We start from the raw sequence: 18,000 nt of genomic DNA on the forward strand, positions 1-18,000 counted from the left end.
TCGGCAGTGAGATGATGTCTTCCAGTCAGTTCAGAGCAGTTTTCAAGTCAGCAGCAAGACACTGGCTCTGCTGAGTCAAATCAGCATTCGAGACAGTGAGTTTGATGCAGTTTCCAGCAATCAAGTCAGTGATCACATCAGTGCTGCCACCATGTTGAGCCTGCAATCGGGTTGCTACAGTGGATCCATGGCAATGGTCCAGCCAGCATCTGGATGGGTCAAAGTGCAGCAAGGGTTCGAAGTTCACTAAGAGTGCCAAAGCATCACTGCAGGGTCTGTGGAGGCTTGAAGGCAGCGAGTGGCATTGAACCGTCTCAAAGACATCTTGAGGTGGAGAAACAGGATTCCAAGTGAGTTGATGGGGGTTCCAAATCAGGGGTTCCAGGACAAGGTAAAACCTTCTGTTCTGCACTCCCACTCCAGGGAGATTGGCTGGCACCTGCAGGGGTCCCTTCACCTCCAATGAACAGTAGTCTGGTTCCAGGGCAGCCAACAGGTAGGAAGGCCTTGATCCAAAGTAGTTCACCCCTACTGTTCCCTGGGGATGGGTGAGGGACAAAGCTTTCCTCTGCCAAGACAGCCTCGTATCTTCACCTCTGGGAGAGGAATTTATGGTCGACGGTATCCCCAACAGAGTTCCAGTGAGTTTTTCGTAAAAGTCCAAAAATGAATCAAAGAGTGAGGGGCTGCCCCCTCCTCTTAAAAGCAAAATGTCACAGAGGATTAGTCTAAGAAAGCCAACTGTATGGGGTCCAAACCAGGGTGTTGTGACAAAGGCCTTCTGCCTTATGCTGTCACACCTAGAGTACAATGCCTGCAGAAAATGGCAGAGACAGGAAAAAGAAGAGAGCCCTAATAGGAATCCAGATGGTGCGACACTTCTCTAAGTCCATCTCCCCTCTCTGGCTACTCTCCCTCTACCTCTTTCCCATGCCTGCTGACTTCAAAGGGAATTCAGAGGTCAGTACCATGGTGTGTGAGTGAATCTGCTATGTCAGTGCTGCCTCTGAAGAAACGGTTGCCAGGAGACCTCCTAGGGGACGTTCCTGTACCCTGAGGGAAGGTATTGCTTCCCTAAACTGGGATTTTAAAAAGGCATCACTCTGGCCACCGGCTAACATAGCAGCTGTTGAGACAGTCAGTCCAGATACCAATATACATTAATACTGTCATAGCCAAGCCCTGTTCACAGAGCTGACACTAGTGTGAAAACACATTTCTATGGCTGTATAAGTGTGTGCTCTTAGCAGTCACCATGCCCCAAACATTCATGGGTAATATTTAAATAAGTACATACCACCAAGTTGACAAAAGCATACAATTATTATTTTTGATATCATAGTTGCAGAAAATTAAAAAGCCACCTCTGTCTGCAGGATCCTTTTGCTCCACTAGAAGTCTGGCATGCACATGTGAACTTTGAACCTGCTCTGTGCCACTGCAGAGCTTAGGCAGAGGATACCTCTAGGCTATCATTGTAAACACACATGTTTGCACTATAATTTTGGCATGAATAATTTTATTAAAGGGGGATCTGATTATCAGACCTCCTTTTCTGTGACCAAATTGCTACCTGCATCACTTTAGTAGTAAAAATCAAAAAGCTAAGGCTTTCCCACATTGTCAGATGGCATCCTGTCGCAGAAGGCTCAGGATCGAGACTTCATAGGGTGGAAGCTAAAGGCAATAAATTCTCACGGCTGGCGGCATTGAGCAAAAATAGAGACACAGCTGCCTCTGGGGGAGAGCAACAGTCACCTTCAAGGTGAGGAAAGCAGAGGCCCAGCATCGAAGAAAGCATTTAGTGCAATGCAAAGGATGATAGATCCCTCCTCACAGAAGCAGGTAAGAGTCACAGAAACACTTGAGGTGTGGGAGGCTGAAAACACACACTAGACAAGGAGAAAAGGAGACACAGACACCTCAAGGAGGACAGTGAAAGAGAGGCTACGTTTGGGGGGGGAGTGGGGGGGGGGTGGGGGGGCTTTGGGGGTGTGTGTGTGTGTGTGTGTGTGTGTGTGTGTGTGTGTGTGTGTGTGTGTGTGTGTGTGTGTGTGTGTGTGTGTGTGTGTGTGTGTGTGTGTGTGTGTATAAGAGCGAGAGAGAGAGGTAAAAAGAGATAGAGACAGAGAGGGAGAGAGAGATAGATGGGATGTAAGCACAAACATGGTTGCCAGACATTTGGTCGACCAGACAAATGGTCGAACCAATTTGATCAAAAACCAAATGGTCGAATTTTTTATTTTAACCCTTTTTTTTCACTTTTTGGGGGGGTCCCCCCCAACCCCCTTTTTTTTCTCTAAAAACCCCTTTTTTTACTAAACGAAAACCCGAAAAATATATAAATAAAATAAAAAAATCGACCATTTGGTTTTCGACCAAATTGCAGTCGACCAGTTTTTTTTCGACCAGTTGACTGGACACCCACAAACACAGCTAGCTATCATCAAAGTGCTGAAGAGGTGTACATGCGGCTGCAGCTAAGATGATTCAAGATTGTGTATGGAGTGGGAACAAGGAGATGGATCAATGCTGTAGAGAAAAGAATGGTATATGGTCATGAGGCAAGGCAGATCATTATCAGAGTTCATTGCACATGGGCAGAGGGCAGATTTGTCAATACAGAAGACAAATTAACCTGAGTAAAGAGGGAGGAAGGCAGAGAACCATGGACGGCACAGAGAGTACGTTGCGAGAACAGACTACACAGCAAGTAAGCCAAGTGACCAATATTACACAGTGGGCAAAGCAGGAGACAAAAACTACACCCTTATTGGGTTTTGGAAAATTGGCAGCTTTCAGATGCAGTGTCAATTTTGGACATGCAAACGCGTTCATAACTTGTCAATCTACACATCCAAGTGAGAAAAGTGCTTGCTGCCAACGGAGATCACAAATGAAAAGGCTATACAACACAGAAATTCCCCAGACTTACCAGCACTTCTGGAGAAGGGGTTCCTGCCTGTCTGTGGCATAAAAGCAGTGGGTGGAGGTGGCAAACACGAGGGGCTAACATCATCTTTTGGTTTGAGAGGCAGAGTTGCTGTGTCCCCCTGCAGAAAGAGAACTTTGTATTTAGACCAGAGAATTGTGCTTTGGGAAACAGAAGCCTGGGTCCTTTTAGATTATGGTCTCCCTTGATTTTCATTGACACATCGTCCAGACGCATTTTGTTATAGAACCTCCCTCTTGAATAAACTCTTTGCTCTTGAATAAACTCTTTGGGTCTCATTACGAGTTTGGCTGCCTCCAAACTCGGGTCCGGGTCTGTGGTCCCTGAATGGGGAAATACCGTGCCATTCTGACTTTGGCGGTCCCAGTATTTCCCCATTCAGGGAACCCGGACCATCCCCATTCCCATTTGAGGCCCCATGGGGCTCAATGGGAATGGGGAGCATGCTAACAACGGGCCCGTTAATGACGGGCCTGTTGTTAGCATGCTGGTCCCCTCGCGGGACCCGCAAAGGACGTCTGGTCTGACCAGAGCGGGTCCCGCGAAGGGACCTCGTAATGAGGCGGTACAGGGTTAACGGCGCCGGCACCTTTACCAGCGCTGTTAACCCTTACTGCCTCACTTGTAATGAGGCCCTTTGCCTCTAGGCATTACCCCAGACCCATTGTTCAGAAAGAGAAATAAAGGTGTTGAAACATCATTCTGCACTAGCTTGTTCTGTGGAGACCACCCGTGACAGCAAATACTAAGGATGGACTAAATCCAGAAGTTCAATCTTGTTGACCCAACAGCAGATGATACCTTAGCCCGCTAGAAATCTGGCCCCACAGATAACTACTTTGCTCAGGGAAGTGTGGCACCCCACAGGATAACAGTGGAGATGCCTGGCACTAAAACAGCACAATAGCCCATGTGGAACGCCATACTTCCCACACCCAGTGAAAGAGGTTTCTGGCTATTGTACCATATTGGAAATGGGAACCAAAATCCTGACCATGTAAGGAGGAGCTAATGTCATCTATGTGATCCTATGCCCATGTGGTCTACGATACGTGGGTCAAACCTCTAGACCCATACACAAACGGATTGGGGAGCACAGATCCAGGAAAAGATGCAAAAACTTCACTGCCCCTTTAGTCAACCATTTTAGTGAATTCCATCATGGTCCTGACTCCTTCTCCTGGTGGGTCGTTGACAAAGTTCAAGACAAGGCCAACACTGCAAACTCACTAGATTTTAAGGAGGCATGGTGGATGTTCAAACTCCAATCCACCACCAAAGGCCTCAACGAGTTACAACCAGGACAATTCAGCATCGAATCAGGCACCTTAGTGCCTAGCTCCTGTTCGGCTCCCACTTTGAGCTGCCTTCCGTGTCTGGGGGGCCCCCAGACCTATTTACAGCCAACCGAGTTTCCCTACTCCTGCAGGCCCTCCCATCTCGGGATATATATCCCCCTATCCTGGGTAACCCGACACACTCTGACTTTCTCCTCCCATGGACCACCTCTCTCATCATGTGTGGTCCTACCTCTGATGCCCATGATCACCTCAGTAGCATCTAGCTGTCTCCCATTTTATACCCTATTTTAATTCAGGTATTAACCCCTCACGGTGGTGGTCATGCTCCAATCTTAATGTCAGGATGCATTTGGGCTTGGGTTCCCCATGCACACCCATCGGGTTCTTTCAAGACACTCATTAGCGTATCTAGCCTTTACTCACCAATTAAGATTTGGCACTGATGACCAGTACGTTCGCTGCTCTTGCCACAGGCTCTAATAATGCCACCAATCATGTCACTATGTTGTGCTAGGACTGAGGGCTCTCGATCAGCATGTTTACTATTGGTGTTTCTGTCTTCCATGATGTCTCTTAAACTCAATGCAGCACTACAAACTGACTCCATTGTACAATGACACTTGACACACTCGCATGAACATGGGGAGTATGACCCTCATGATGTTAATTCTTGTTTGCTTACCAAGTCACCATTTACTTTTTATTGTGTTGTAAATGTCCAGTGCTGTTAACCGCAATGTTCAGGATTTTCTGTATTTTCCTGTTGCCACACCTGTATGATGTCACTGCCCATGTTTCTATACTATAGGGAGGCCCTTCCTCAAGTAAAGACCTCCCCTCTCAATCCCTCTCTCTTGCTCTGCCCCACAGCTCCAACTCTACTTTTGCTCCTGGGCCACGCGCCACTACTGGCGCTTTTGCACCTTCAGACTGCTCTCTCCAGCTCCGATCCATTCCGTAGGGAGCCTCATAACCGGACCACAAAGGCACATCTATGTGCGCATGTGCTCAGGTCCTGCACTCTGCCCTGAGGCACATACGCACAGAGTATGCTAGTTACTCCCCCCGCACGCATGTGTCACTCGAGGGGATACTATCCCCGAGCGCATGCGCGCCCGCACTGCCTGCCAGCCATTAAGCACGGAGACACATCTCCTTTAGAGAGCCAGCATGGGCTCTAGCAGCGGACGTTCGCCTCCATTCAGAGCACCACGAGATTGCAGGTAAAGGGGCTTACTTTCCCAAAGCTTACCTCGTGGAAGACCAGACACGCTGGTCTCGCCTACATGCCTATTATGCTGCACCTTTGCACAGCATTTTTACCTTGGACTCCTTCTTCTTTCTCCTTCCTTTTTTAACAGGGTGCTCCTGTATCCACTCTTGCCTCCATTCACTGGAAGGCGCCTTCATGGAATGACCAGCATTATTGGCCACATTTCCAGCGCTCGGACCACTACACTTTGGCCTACAAGTAATGCCCTCTGCTTTACCTTACAAGCAGTGCACTGCTATACCTTAGATGTTTTTTAGACTGCACCACCAGCCATATGGGCGCTTTTTCAGCCTATACCCTTCTCTCTCACCTGTTTAGGTTGCAAGCTCCCTGCTTCTGCTTGTTACCTGTGAGCAAGTCCGAAGGATCTCTGTCCCTACCCACGGCTCTCCTCCACTACCAGGGACCATCCACCCATTCACCTGGAGTCCTTCCCTGGACCTTTTCATTCCCGTCACGCAGCTACTCCACGCTTGCGAGCACTTCACGGTGCTCCCGGCTTTCGGTGGGTTGTTTGTGGCTCTGGAACCGTTTAGGATCTGTCCTTTAGTATTAAATACTTACCCTTTACCCATGCCAGCATCTTGGTACTTGTTTTACACATCCTAGTTATTCCTTCCTTTTCTTTTTCCCTCACACAGAGTGACCTGACTCCCATGGCCCTAGAAGAAGGCTCTCATCTCAGTAGCCCTCCCTGGGCCCTGCAGCATCTATGCCCACACCGCCCTGGGCTAACAACTATGTCTGCAACCACATTTTTATCATCATATTTTGACCTAGACCAAATACGAGGTCATATTCTAGCCGGGCTCAGGAGACCCTTGACCTAAGTCTCAAATTCACTAAATCAGTGACTACTCTGTGTTCATTTAATCTGTTCCCACAACATTCTGATTACCGGATGAGTTGTTCCTTTTGACATGTGCGTCCATTTAATTTGTTCTCCTGTTGCTTTAACCACTCTATCACCTGGTTTTTACATGCTGAAGTGAATGTATTCTCTGTTCTGAAAGAAGCATATTGCTGTTCCTTTGCACAACATTGTACTCCATTGATCACTTTCACAAAAAAGTCAAAACAGTTAGTGTATCAGCTAAATCATAAAAAGCTGGTTACCTATAACTTGAATATTCGTGTGTGTTTCTCACCAGTCACTTACTTATGGGATTCTATGCTCTATGTCCCATGTAGATGTGCTCCTACAAGGGTTCCAATTAAGTTTGCATTTAAATAATTTCACAAATATTTTACTATATAGGGTAAGGAGGAGAGCAGGTGTGAGTCTTAATTGGTGCAATCAGGTTGACAATACTGGTACAGAGAATTGGGGGGAGAGCTTGATAATTAGGTTGATGTGCTCAAGAGCAGGATTCCCTGTAACTGTTCCAAGTAGGCAGTAAGACTTTCAGAATATTTGCTATTGTAGGCATTACCTGCACAGCTGCTGGAGAGGTATCAGAGTCCAGATTTGGAACACTGGAAGGTGCCGCTTTTGGGGAAGGGTCTGCTTCTTCCTTCACAGATTTTGAACGAAACCAGCTGAACCAACCTGATCCCGAGGCCTACGAACAGAAGGTCAAAGGTAATTTGTGAAAGCAGACAACTAGTACCAATACTGATGACATTCAAAATACCTTTTATGTATGCATGTAAAATGAAAAGCTATTCAAAAAGCCTGTAGCCTTCACGTGAAAAAGACACTGGCCGGGGGAGCAAAACAGAACATACAGATATTAATTTCCTTAGACTCTCACTACACAGCTGCCACAAAATATCTTTCTCCTTTTATGTGTCCATATACTCTCCCCACGATCGTTTAATGATGGCCTGATGTCATGCCTCTTGATGTTACAGAATGTGTTAATGTACCCCCTTATATAACCCCTATGAAGTGTGGATGAGCTTGGCAGGAGGCTTCAGGCGCATGGCTGAACATATTCAGAGAGTGGTTGAAATGTGCATTGAGTGTCTGCAAGGTCTCATGCAAAGGATTCTGTGACTAAAGGTGTCTAATCTGAGTGTGGCTCAGGTAAGGGGGTTGCAGTGCATCTTCAGTGTTCTCCCCAGGATGTTCATTGTGTGGATGAGGGTGTGCTGTGCATGACTAGGGAGCAATAGGCAGAAAGTGGCTGTGTGTGTAGCTGAACATGTGCGGATTAACTGTGGTTTTGTATTTGCTTGAAACACCCAAATAGATAATGGCAGGCTCTGGGTTTTTGTTCAGTACTTTTATATTGTGGATGCCTTAATGATGATGTTGTTTACTAAAAACTAAAAATATAAGAGCCAAAAGCTCTGCTACATCCATTCACCAGAACCATTGTTTCTAATGTGGACGGCGTAGGTCTTCTTGAGCCGTGTTGGTAAGGGATGTTATGCATAGATAATTCAGTTTTTTCTGTTTACATTGATTGTAGAAATCGCTCTGATGATGAACCCAGATTCCGAAATGCATTGGCCAAGTATTCTGCCACCCAAGCAATAATGAAAAGGACGCCAATTAAAGAAATGTTTATGAAAACAGAACACCCAGCACTAATTGATTCACTAATATACTGAACGTCAGTCGTTTATATTACCAGGGTGTGAACAACGCTGGTGGGCGTTCCATCAGTTTCTGTATATGATTGATTTCTAAAACAGTGCAATTCAGGTTTTTTTTGGTATATACCGAATACTTTTAGGGCATACACTTGAATATTGTTTAAATTTCTTGCAGTGCCCACTGAACGCAGATACTGCACCCCACACCCGTTGGTGGTCATGTGTGTTGGGGGAGGTGATGGGAGTATCACTGCTCCTATGACTGCCCCTTGCCTTAGTGTAGCGTAGTGATGCATACGTAGTGTTTTGGGTAACCCCATATGCCTACTCTGTGTCCAGCATCCCCTAGCGCAGGGCAGCACCGGGCCCTTTGACCACCCCTCTATCAGTCCCCAACATTCAGCAGGGGACTTTGTCACAAAATACAAAAATAAAGGTTTTAAGGCAGCCAATGACACTTAACAATATGGTGGTTTGATCTCCTAACAAAGGTATCCAAAACTATTTCTTATGGCTTCTATATTATTTCAATTGATCAAATTGTTGCCAGCTGTGAGAATAGGTTATCTCCATACAATGCATGTGACACACCATCTTGTATAAGGAATATGCTGCACCAACTTCCATTTGGATGTTATTGGTCTTCAGGTAATTCTAACGCGTCAACTAAAGAATGTATAATTTGGTTATTCTGCCTGTTCGCTTATTGCCTAGAATAATGGATTCTGATACTACGGGTAGAGAAACACACATTATTCTTATAATATATTTCCAAGCTCACTGGATGTATTCTGCCAGCATTGCACAATTGATGAAAATCTGGCAAAGTGTGACCTTACATGTTCCATAGTGACGGCAGGTGTCAAGAATCTCCAGCAGCTGATTTCTCTAGGCAGGAAAGGGCCAACTGCACCCTATTCATAAGAATGAATGGGTATTGTGTGATGCTGGACAAGGAGGAGGTCCAAATCTTGGCACCAAAGTTTGCCCCAAGGGAGAAGTATCCACAGTTACCACAGATCAAGACTTTCTATGGTGTATTTCTCGTTCAGTATCTTTGTGTAATTGCAAGCTGGACTTGGGAGCTGCCCATACTTATTATTCATTTGCCAGCTGGTCAAATAAGGGAAACTTGTAAAGCCACCAGTGGCACTAACCTGTTGTACAACTCATGGTCATTCAATGCCAAGCCAAAAACAGCACTTAGTGCTGCCAACGGTTTAATCAAACAGTCTATAGCAACTTCATAACTCACATGATCTCCCTGTTCTTCATGGTGAAAAATATATGTCTCCACTATTGCAGTTAATAATTTATTTTAGTTAATGGGAACGTTTCATGGATTTATGACCAGCCATTTTGAATACAATTGTCTATTTTTTTTAAATATGTATTTGTAGCTAAAACCTGGGGTCACTGAACTCCTACACTTCTTAGATACACCCACTTGTAGGAGAGACCATAAAGGACAAGGATGTACCACCACCTGTTCCTCTACCAGGTATCGTTTTGGCATTGACCAAGATTCCCTGCATCCCAAGAGATGGACTGGTATATAATAAAGGCTTCCTGATATCTACCAAAGTCTAAAGGATTGACCCAACTCTTCCTCTTTTTTTCTGCTGAAGCCTCCTCATGAGGTTTCCTACCTTGTACCTATTCATAAAGGCGTCAAGTGTAATGTGTTGATTGTCTTAAATTGTCTATTGTGAAAGATCAAGGGCAGCAAATACAGCATAGTGTAATTTGGGTAATCATCATCTGCATGGTCTCAAGGTCAATTTTAAAAACAACAATGTATCTAATAGCTCTTTGACATTCTGTAATGTAGCAATCGTACTCATGCTGAATGTCTCATCGACTGAAGACGTTTCCTAAATATATGGATTTTTTTCTCTTGTCCCTTCAAACCAAATTCTTATATATTATTTACAATACACAACTTTGAGAAAGTAAATCTCTAATTTGTTGATGTTTACCTTGCACTGAGTCAACCATAATTTATCAATTTCAAAATACTTATCCTAAACAGACATAACGTCCTCATCCTCTTCCAATGTATACCAAACACAAGATAAATCTCTACGGAATATATCCAAATAATAGAGTTTGTCCAAGAAGATTGAACAGACTTGGTCTACGTTCACTTATACTCAATAGTGGTGAAGCAATTACTGCTGGACTCGGCCACAAGTTTCCAAATACTGGGCTTTGATTTAACCATAGTGGACGAGATGAGACTGATCGACCGACAAGAGTTCCTGATAAGCAATCCTGCGATTGCTAAAGTAAGACATCCATAAGCAACCCGAACCACGCAGGACGAGCGACAACCGTCCAAGTGGGTAACATGGGCAGAATCGGGCTCACGTGAAAGTGGGGCCCATCAGGGCAGGGACACAAAGGGGGAAGTGGAGGGTAAATTTATGAAGAACTGAAAATTTATAATAGACAACACAGGACGAATTCTCACTGAAGCGAACATGATAACACAACGTCAAAGCAGCTCAGAAACTTATAATGAGGAACATTGGTCCTGGCTTCCTACAGCATTAGAAAGAAAAAGAGGAGCAAATAACTAGACCCAAAAAAACAGAGAATACCTCTCTATCATTAATCTTGTGGAACACCAGAGGACATGTACACCTCCTCAACGGAGGGGAGACTAAATTGATTGTCTACAATGTTCTCTGCTTTCAGGAAAACTGGTAGTCCTCGAAGCCGGCTGTAGACGGATATACCATCTGCCTAAATCCGGCCGTAAGAGGGGAAAAGGCCGCCCATCAGCCGGTCTGTTGACTCTAGTCAAAAACGGGACGAACCACGGAATAACTGAATCCAAAAATATCAGCCCTTACATATAATTGACCCTACTCAGACAAAGAGAGTTAAGGCAAAAGGAAATGAAGGGATCTAGAAACCATCTAGCTATAATAAACACCTACTGGAATCCTATGGCTACAAAGATCCACGACATGATGGAAAAAGTGGCTATGGCAATTGATAATGCGTATACCAAATCAAAAAGAGTCAGACACAAGAGACGCCAAGGGCATAAATACCCAGAAACTAAGAGGTCAGATGTGGATGGGGCTAGTGGAAAGCAGAGATATCCACGATCTAAATAACTACTTTGAAGAGACCAAACAGAATATACCAACCTGGAATAACTACTTTGAAGAGACCAAACAGAATATACCAACCTGGAAGAGAGGGGAACAAACATCTGTAATAGACTATATCTCCGTCACACTAAATCTAATTGAGGATATAACATCATTTGCAGTTATGCATTCAAAGACAAGCTACCATAACATACTAAAAGTTACTTGGCAAGAGAAAGGGCAAAGGGAACTTAATAAGATGACAATTCTGGTAGAGTGCACTAATAAAGCATGTAGTTTAAGAATTATGAAAAAGAACCTAGAATTTATGAACGTCCAATCCAAAAAACTCAGAATGGAGCAAGAGCAGAATTGCTGCACAGAGGCACTTGAGTACACCCAATCCTTGTTCCGTTTTTATAACACAAATCAACCGGATATGGAAATATCAACAAAAATAAACATACACCCACTTTTGACAAACAATTGATGTATAAAAGAAGAGAATTGAGAGCAGCACTGAAAATGTGGGACGCAGAGACAGTCGAGACCATGAAGCAGACACAAAAAAACAATATGAGAATTGGTTAAAATTGTACAAAAGCACATTAGTGCAGCAAGACGCTGAAATGATGATGAGAGCTATCTCAAACAAAAACTTTGCAGAGATTTGGAACTGCGTCAACTTGCAGGGAAAAGACCCGGCTCAACAACAGATTAACATTGTCTCAGAAGAGATATGGATAATACACTTCAAGTATGTTTATGCCAAACCCACCCTAGGAGACCCCTCACCAAACTGCAATAAGCTTGTCATACGACCAGGAGGAAGTTGCCCATCTGATTAAACGAGCCAGCTCTTCACACGCCGCAGGACTGGACGGTATATCCAACTATATGCTGAAAGAACAGAAGAATGGGCAAAGCTAATATGTCAAATCATAAGAAAGTCGCTACAAAACAAGAGAGGGCCTATTTCATAGAAAACGGTAAATCTCATCCCGATCTTTAAAAGTGGAAGCTGGGATGACCCTAATAACTACTGACCCATCGCCCTACTGGACGTTATGGGGAAGATATCGCTTCCCTTTTACTAAAGAGAGTGAATAACTGGGCAATTGACACAATAAGGCACAATATGTTCCAATGTGGTTTCATAAAGGGATTATGCACCGCACCACCGACCCTTCTGCTCTCAATTGTAAAAGAACAAGTGAGAAGAAAGAATTCTAAAAAGTTCATAGCTTTTGTCGACCTGACAAAAGCGTTTGACACAATAAATCGAAAATGACTTTGGAAGAAGATGAGAGCATGGAACTGCCCTGAAGATCTTGTGGCCCAAATCGAGGCTCTACACACAGCCACGAGCATGAGAGTGTGACTGGAGAGACTGCTGACAGAAGAGATTGTTACAGCTAGGGGGGTGAAGCAAGACTGTGCACTTGCACCCGCCCTCTTCAACCTACATATTTCTTACTTGGGACCATTCATGGAAGATTGTAAAAGTTTCCCTCCTAAGATAGGTGGTGAGCAGGTGAGCCCCCTGCTTTAGGCAGCTGATCTAGTACTCATGGATCACACCGAGATACGGCTGCAGAGACAGCTGAGCAGACTGGAGGAATACACGTTCGAAAAACACCTCAAATGAATGCCAAGAAAACCAAACTCCTATGCCTGAATGGGGAAGGTTTAAATGAACGAAAGCATTCTACTGGAAATTGGGAGGGCGTCCACTAGAAAAAGTAACTGACTACAAATTCCTAGGAACGGTCATTAGTAAAAGTCTAGTGGAAACAGACAATATCCTGGCCCTAAGATCTAAAGCGAAGATGTTGGCGAACCAAGCGCTAGTGCTTAAAAGAAGATACTGTCGATACTCGCTACTCCCTGTGATCAAATTCTACAAAGGGAAGGTGGTGGCTATACTATCATATGGCGCTGATGCACTGATATACCTACCGAAGAAACAGTGACAGTATCTCCAAGGGATGTTCTGGAAAAAAGTACTCTCACTTCCAAAATCACCCCAATACAGTTCATCGAAAGGGAACTTGGCTTGACCTCCCTAAAAGCAATTGTAAATTGAAAGATCCTATCTCTATATGGCAAATGTATGAAGAAGGATGAAGCACCGATTTTGACGATACTAAAATCTAAGCTGGATAGAGGAACAGAAAACAACAGTGCAAAACTGGGTCCGATCCTGTAAAGATCTGCTGGTTCAGGCTAATGCTACATTGGACGACCTACACAGAAACCCAAACAAGGTAGAGAAAAAACTGTGCGAAAATGACTGGGTTCTAACGTGCGAAGAGGCAAACCAATACAAGCTATACCAGAATCTAGTCGGAGAAACTAGAGTCCTAGGAAACAAGCCAAGCAACATAAGAGAGTTCCCAGATCCCCTATACAGGATGCAGTTCATCAGGATGAGACTTAACTTGTATAACACAAAGGAGATCCTGTCAGTGAGACATAAAGAGGGCCCTCGAGACACATCCTGCAGGTTGTATAGTACAGAGGGAGCACTAGAAAGGAAATTAGATCAAGACTTTTTGATGGGAGAAAAGCCCTCTTTAGTAATCACAACAATTACATTTTTAGGAGAATGCAATTGTTGCAATTACTAAAGAGGGCTTTTCTCCCCTCAGCAATTCTGTCCACCAGTCCTCTGCAGCGATGTTCCGCTGGTTTTCCAAAAAGCATATAAAAAGTCTTGGCCTAATTTCCCTTCGGACAATAAAACAAACAGTACCTTGGAGTCAAGTTGGACGGAAGGACTAGAATGTTTATAATTGTCATTGCTAAAAGTTTCAATAAACTAAAATGGAGAGTATCAATCTCATAGGGTGCTCCATTAACCCAAAAGACCCAATCTGGCCTTTTCATCACCAGGTGTCGGCCCGTCTTTTCCGTTATTAACACACAACGAGGTGTTAGTCAACGGCAGCAAAATAACACACAACGAGGTGTTAGTCAACGGCAGACAAAACCTCCTGCAGGAAAACATTTCTAAAACGAGTTCCTTGCCCAGAGAGTACGGCCTCTGTGCGCACCCTCATCCAATATTCCTGCTTTGCAAACATGGTGGATCCGGGTCAAGTGTAAGTCCCTCTGGCAATGTGTGCGTGGGCAGGAGGCATTTGCAATGGGCCCCCCTGGGATCCACCTGATTTTTAATTCTGGGGGAATCCGATGTTTTTCTGCCGGCATGAGAAGGGCATGCTGCCAGAAAAACAGGTGTTGTTGTCAGGTGGAGTGGGATTGGCAGACGGAAATGTTAATCCTGTTCTGTCCCCAATGTGCATAACTCTCTAAAGTACCCAAGAGCCCAAAAGGTGATGTTAAACCAGGGGTAGGTAACACCTTTACAGCTGGTTTTAGCATCACGTTTTCTGTTCTGGGGATTCAAAAAGGATCACTTAATGTCGACTCATACCACAGTTAACAACAGGAACAAACATATTAAAACACAGTGGGAGACAGTGGGAGATGTTTGCTTATGTTTAAATGGCAACAACTATTTGGCAATAAAATCCTTCTGTCTTTAGACAACAAAATATGGCATGTTTGGGATGGCTTCATGGGAGCTAGGTCATACAGAATGGGGGCTCTCAGTCCATCTTGAGCACACCAAGAAGAGGCATTGTCGGAGTTATGAAAGGTGATGTCACGGCACAGCAGTATATTAGGGAATTAATCTCCATGTGATATGTTTGCTGTATATTTGTGCATGTGCGTATTACCCTGAATTGTTTGAATCTGAAATGACCGAGGGAGAACAAAAGTTATTTTTTTGAAAATAACTTTTGTTTTTTCCTCCCGTGGCGATTTCAGATAACCTGCTCCCACCCACCCCCTTTCTTACCCTTCGGTGGCACACTTCGCTGTGTGCCACCAACTCGCTTTGTCCCTGCAACGCCTGTTCCTTTCACTTCGGTGATCGGGAACCGGCGCTGCAGCGTCTTTTTTTTTCCTTTATTTTTCGGGAAGCAGGGGACACCTCTGCAACCACGGACGCCATTACAGGGAACAAGGGTGCTTGGTCACCCCTGCAACTCCCACACTCCCTTGTTCACTGTAATGGCACTGAATGGGAGACTTAATCCAAATGTTCGGCTACTTGTAATTTTCGTATTGCCGAAATTCAATCAAATCTCCCGTTTGCCGATCAAATCTATGGATTCCTATGTGGCAGCTATTATAATACGAAGGAAAGTATACAACTTGGAGCTAAGGCTCAGTAACCACATGTCTGCAATCATGAGGCTTTAGCTGGGATGGGGGTTGCAAACCTGTGGCTGAAATGTTCGAGGGAGAAAAGACCGAATGTTTTCTTTTTGGGAAAACTTTCTGTTTTTTCTCCCTGAACATGCAGCCACGGCCTTCCAACCCCACCCACCCCCCTACTTACCTTGCAGTGGCACACCTCGCTGTGTGCCTCCGCCTCCGCATCACTTTGTTCCTGCGACGCCTGTTCGCTTTCATTTCTGTGATTGGGAACCGGCGGCGCAGGGCCCTTTCCTTTTTTTTTTTTTAAACTTTGTATGGGATCGGCTACGGGGACACCCCCTCAACCCCTATTCCTTGTATAGTGAACAAGGATGCGGGGGACACCTTGGCAGACGCCACAGCCCTTGCCATGGAATGGGGGATTTGGTCAAACTTTTCAGCCATTTGAAATTTTCGAACAGCCAAAAATCAGCCAAATCTCCTATTCAGTCTTTTATTTTAGGTCTTTTTGGATGATTCCCTTTAGCCGGTATCTGCTTTATTGCAGGAAACACACATGCGTAGCAAACAGATGTGGGTGGGTATAAGATCTCGGATGGGCCTGCGGGCATCTATTGTCTATATTGGCAGATGCACAAATGCCCAAAAGGAAATGTGCGATTCACAAAGGGTATCTGCGTTTTGAAGGTTTTTGTTTCCCTTGTGTGCAATTGCACAAATTTTACCAGCCTCTAGGCGGTTGGTAAATATGCATGGTGAACGCGATAAATATGTACAAGATGCATTTTGCTATAACAGGAAGGAAGGCCATGGCTGCCTGATTGCTCTGGTAAAATAACGTGCTTCTGCATGTGCTTCCCTGATCCATTATCCAGATCAAGACTTGTGACGTCATTCCCTTAGTAACAGCTGGAAACTGCAATGGTCCTACAAAGGAGAGGGGTGCCAGGGCACTGTAGTCTAGCCCAGAAGCTGGGTGTGGTTGCCTGCTGACGCTGAAGGTCCATAGGACTCGCCCCAGGGACGTGTGAGCTGATCCTGGGTCATCCATCTAGACTTGTTCACTGAGATAAGGCCTATACATCACAGCAGCTGGCAGAAGTGCCCCCTCATTAAGAGGTGCCTATCGCCCTCTCCCCGCTGTTGTGGGGGGCAGGGACCTCCGTCCATGATGGACCCTGACATCAGACCGCATTTTTGTGCTGACAGCTGTGGAGTTTGAAAAGAGCCAGACTGGTGGTGTTAGAGCTGGCAGAGCCTCTAGGGAGATTGAGCTCCAGGTAACATTAGAGGACATCGACAAGGAAAGTAAAACCTAAATTATGCTGGTTTGATACAGGGGAGGGGAAATGCTATGCTGACAGCATTATGGACTAACTATTCTTTGCCAAGATTTTGAAATGGAGAATCAAAAATCAAGTTGATCTTTCCTGGCCCATTCTTATCCAACCCTCCTACAGAGGTCTTCTTCCCTGAGTCTTTGATGTTATCCATGGGCTGGCCAGCCTACTACTCCTACCAGTGTTTGAACATGGCTGTGTCTGCAACTATACCCTTACCCTTTACCAGCCGCGTGGCAGTGTCTGTCCCTTTACGAGTGCGTGTTACCAGCTAGTTTAGTCTTCCAACAGAGATCCATATGCTATGACGACTATCGGCGCCTTACTTGGTAACATCCCACAGACATTGTAAGCCCCAGACACCTTTCCTTCTCTTTGAAATGCTAATGAGTGTGATTGTGATGCACATTGCTCTCCCAGTAGAGATCCCAGATAATGAGCTAAGCTATAGGAAAAGGCAAACTCATGGATGGAGTAGAACAGAGGACGGCAACCTGATACTCTCCTGATGAAATGCAACACAACTTTCATGACCCTTCACCACTGACTATGCTAGTTAGGGCTGATGAGAGTTGCGGTCCAAAGCATTTGAAGAGCCAAAGGTTGTTAGCAGTGGTTGAAGTTTACAAAAAGAAGCAGTGGAACTATGCTCCCTGCTGGCCTGCCACAGCTCCCGATCAACCCCATCGCTGTGCCCCTCGCACGCGCAATCCAAACTCCCAAACGCGGCTGCTGTTTAAGGGAACAATCAGTGCAGTGTACTGAAGTGCAAGTTTCAACTTCTTCCTACACTTTTATTTTAAAACGAAGTCATTCTGGAACGGTTTTCGTTTTAAAAATAAAAGTATGGGAACAGTAAAACATTTTTTTAAAGTACAGGAGCACCGCTCACAACCACTCCTACCACTTTAAGCACTTGTTGTTAAACCCATGGAATAGGGTAACAAATATTAGGAGGGAATGAATCTGTGGTTCACTTATATGCCCAGCTGTTTACCAAAGGTAGGTACAGGAGACAAGAATAATAATGATAATATAGCTTTATGGACCGAAGGTGGGGTCATTATTGTGGGATAATGATCTGCCACTGCTCATAGGTTTGGGGAGGGTCATTATCCAAAGTGATAATGAGCCCTTCGAGGTCTATAAGACTATTAGTACATTGTGGTGGTAGCAATACATGTTTTGAAGTGTTGGCGGTAAGTAAAAATGGTGTGTTGTGAGTAAAGTAAATGGACAAACTGAGGAGTAA

The 18,000-nt window shown here is 44.8% G+C and overlaps 1 protein-coding gene and 1 long non-coding RNA gene across 4 annotated transcripts in view; one reads left to right on the forward strand and one right to left on the reverse strand.

The window, feature by feature from the left end:
• Nucleotides 1-18,000, reverse strand: part of SEC16B (SEC16 homolog B, endoplasmic reticulum export factor) — a 705,720-nt gene that overhangs the window by 35,775 nt on the left and 651,945 nt on the right. For all 3 annotated transcript variants that reach the window (XM_069641151.1, XM_069641150.1, XM_069641152.1), the window contains 2 exons: nt 6,961-7,089; nt 2,936-3,053 (listed from right to left, as the gene is read on the reverse strand). In XM_069641151.1, the coding sequence (XP_069497252.1) occupies nt 2,936-3,053; nt 6,961-7,089 (247 nt within the window). The remainder of the gene's footprint in view (nt 1-2,935; nt 3,054-6,960; nt 7,090-18,000) is intronic.
• Nucleotides 5,361-8,052, forward strand: LOC138533543 (uncharacterized). The gene is made up of 5 exons (XR_011284870.1): nt 5,361-5,477; nt 5,616-5,725; nt 5,846-6,032; nt 6,169-7,109; nt 7,945-8,052. It is a non-coding gene; the product is annotated as an uncharacterized lncRNA (long non-coding RNA).

This window comes from Ambystoma mexicanum, chromosome 1q, assembly GCF_040938575.1.
Source record: "Ambystoma mexicanum isolate Mex_15411 chromosome 1q, UKY_AmexF1_1, whole genome shotgun sequence".
In the NCBI taxonomy this organism is placed as follows: domain Eukaryota; kingdom Metazoa; phylum Chordata; class Amphibia; order Caudata; family Ambystomatidae; genus Ambystoma; species Ambystoma mexicanum.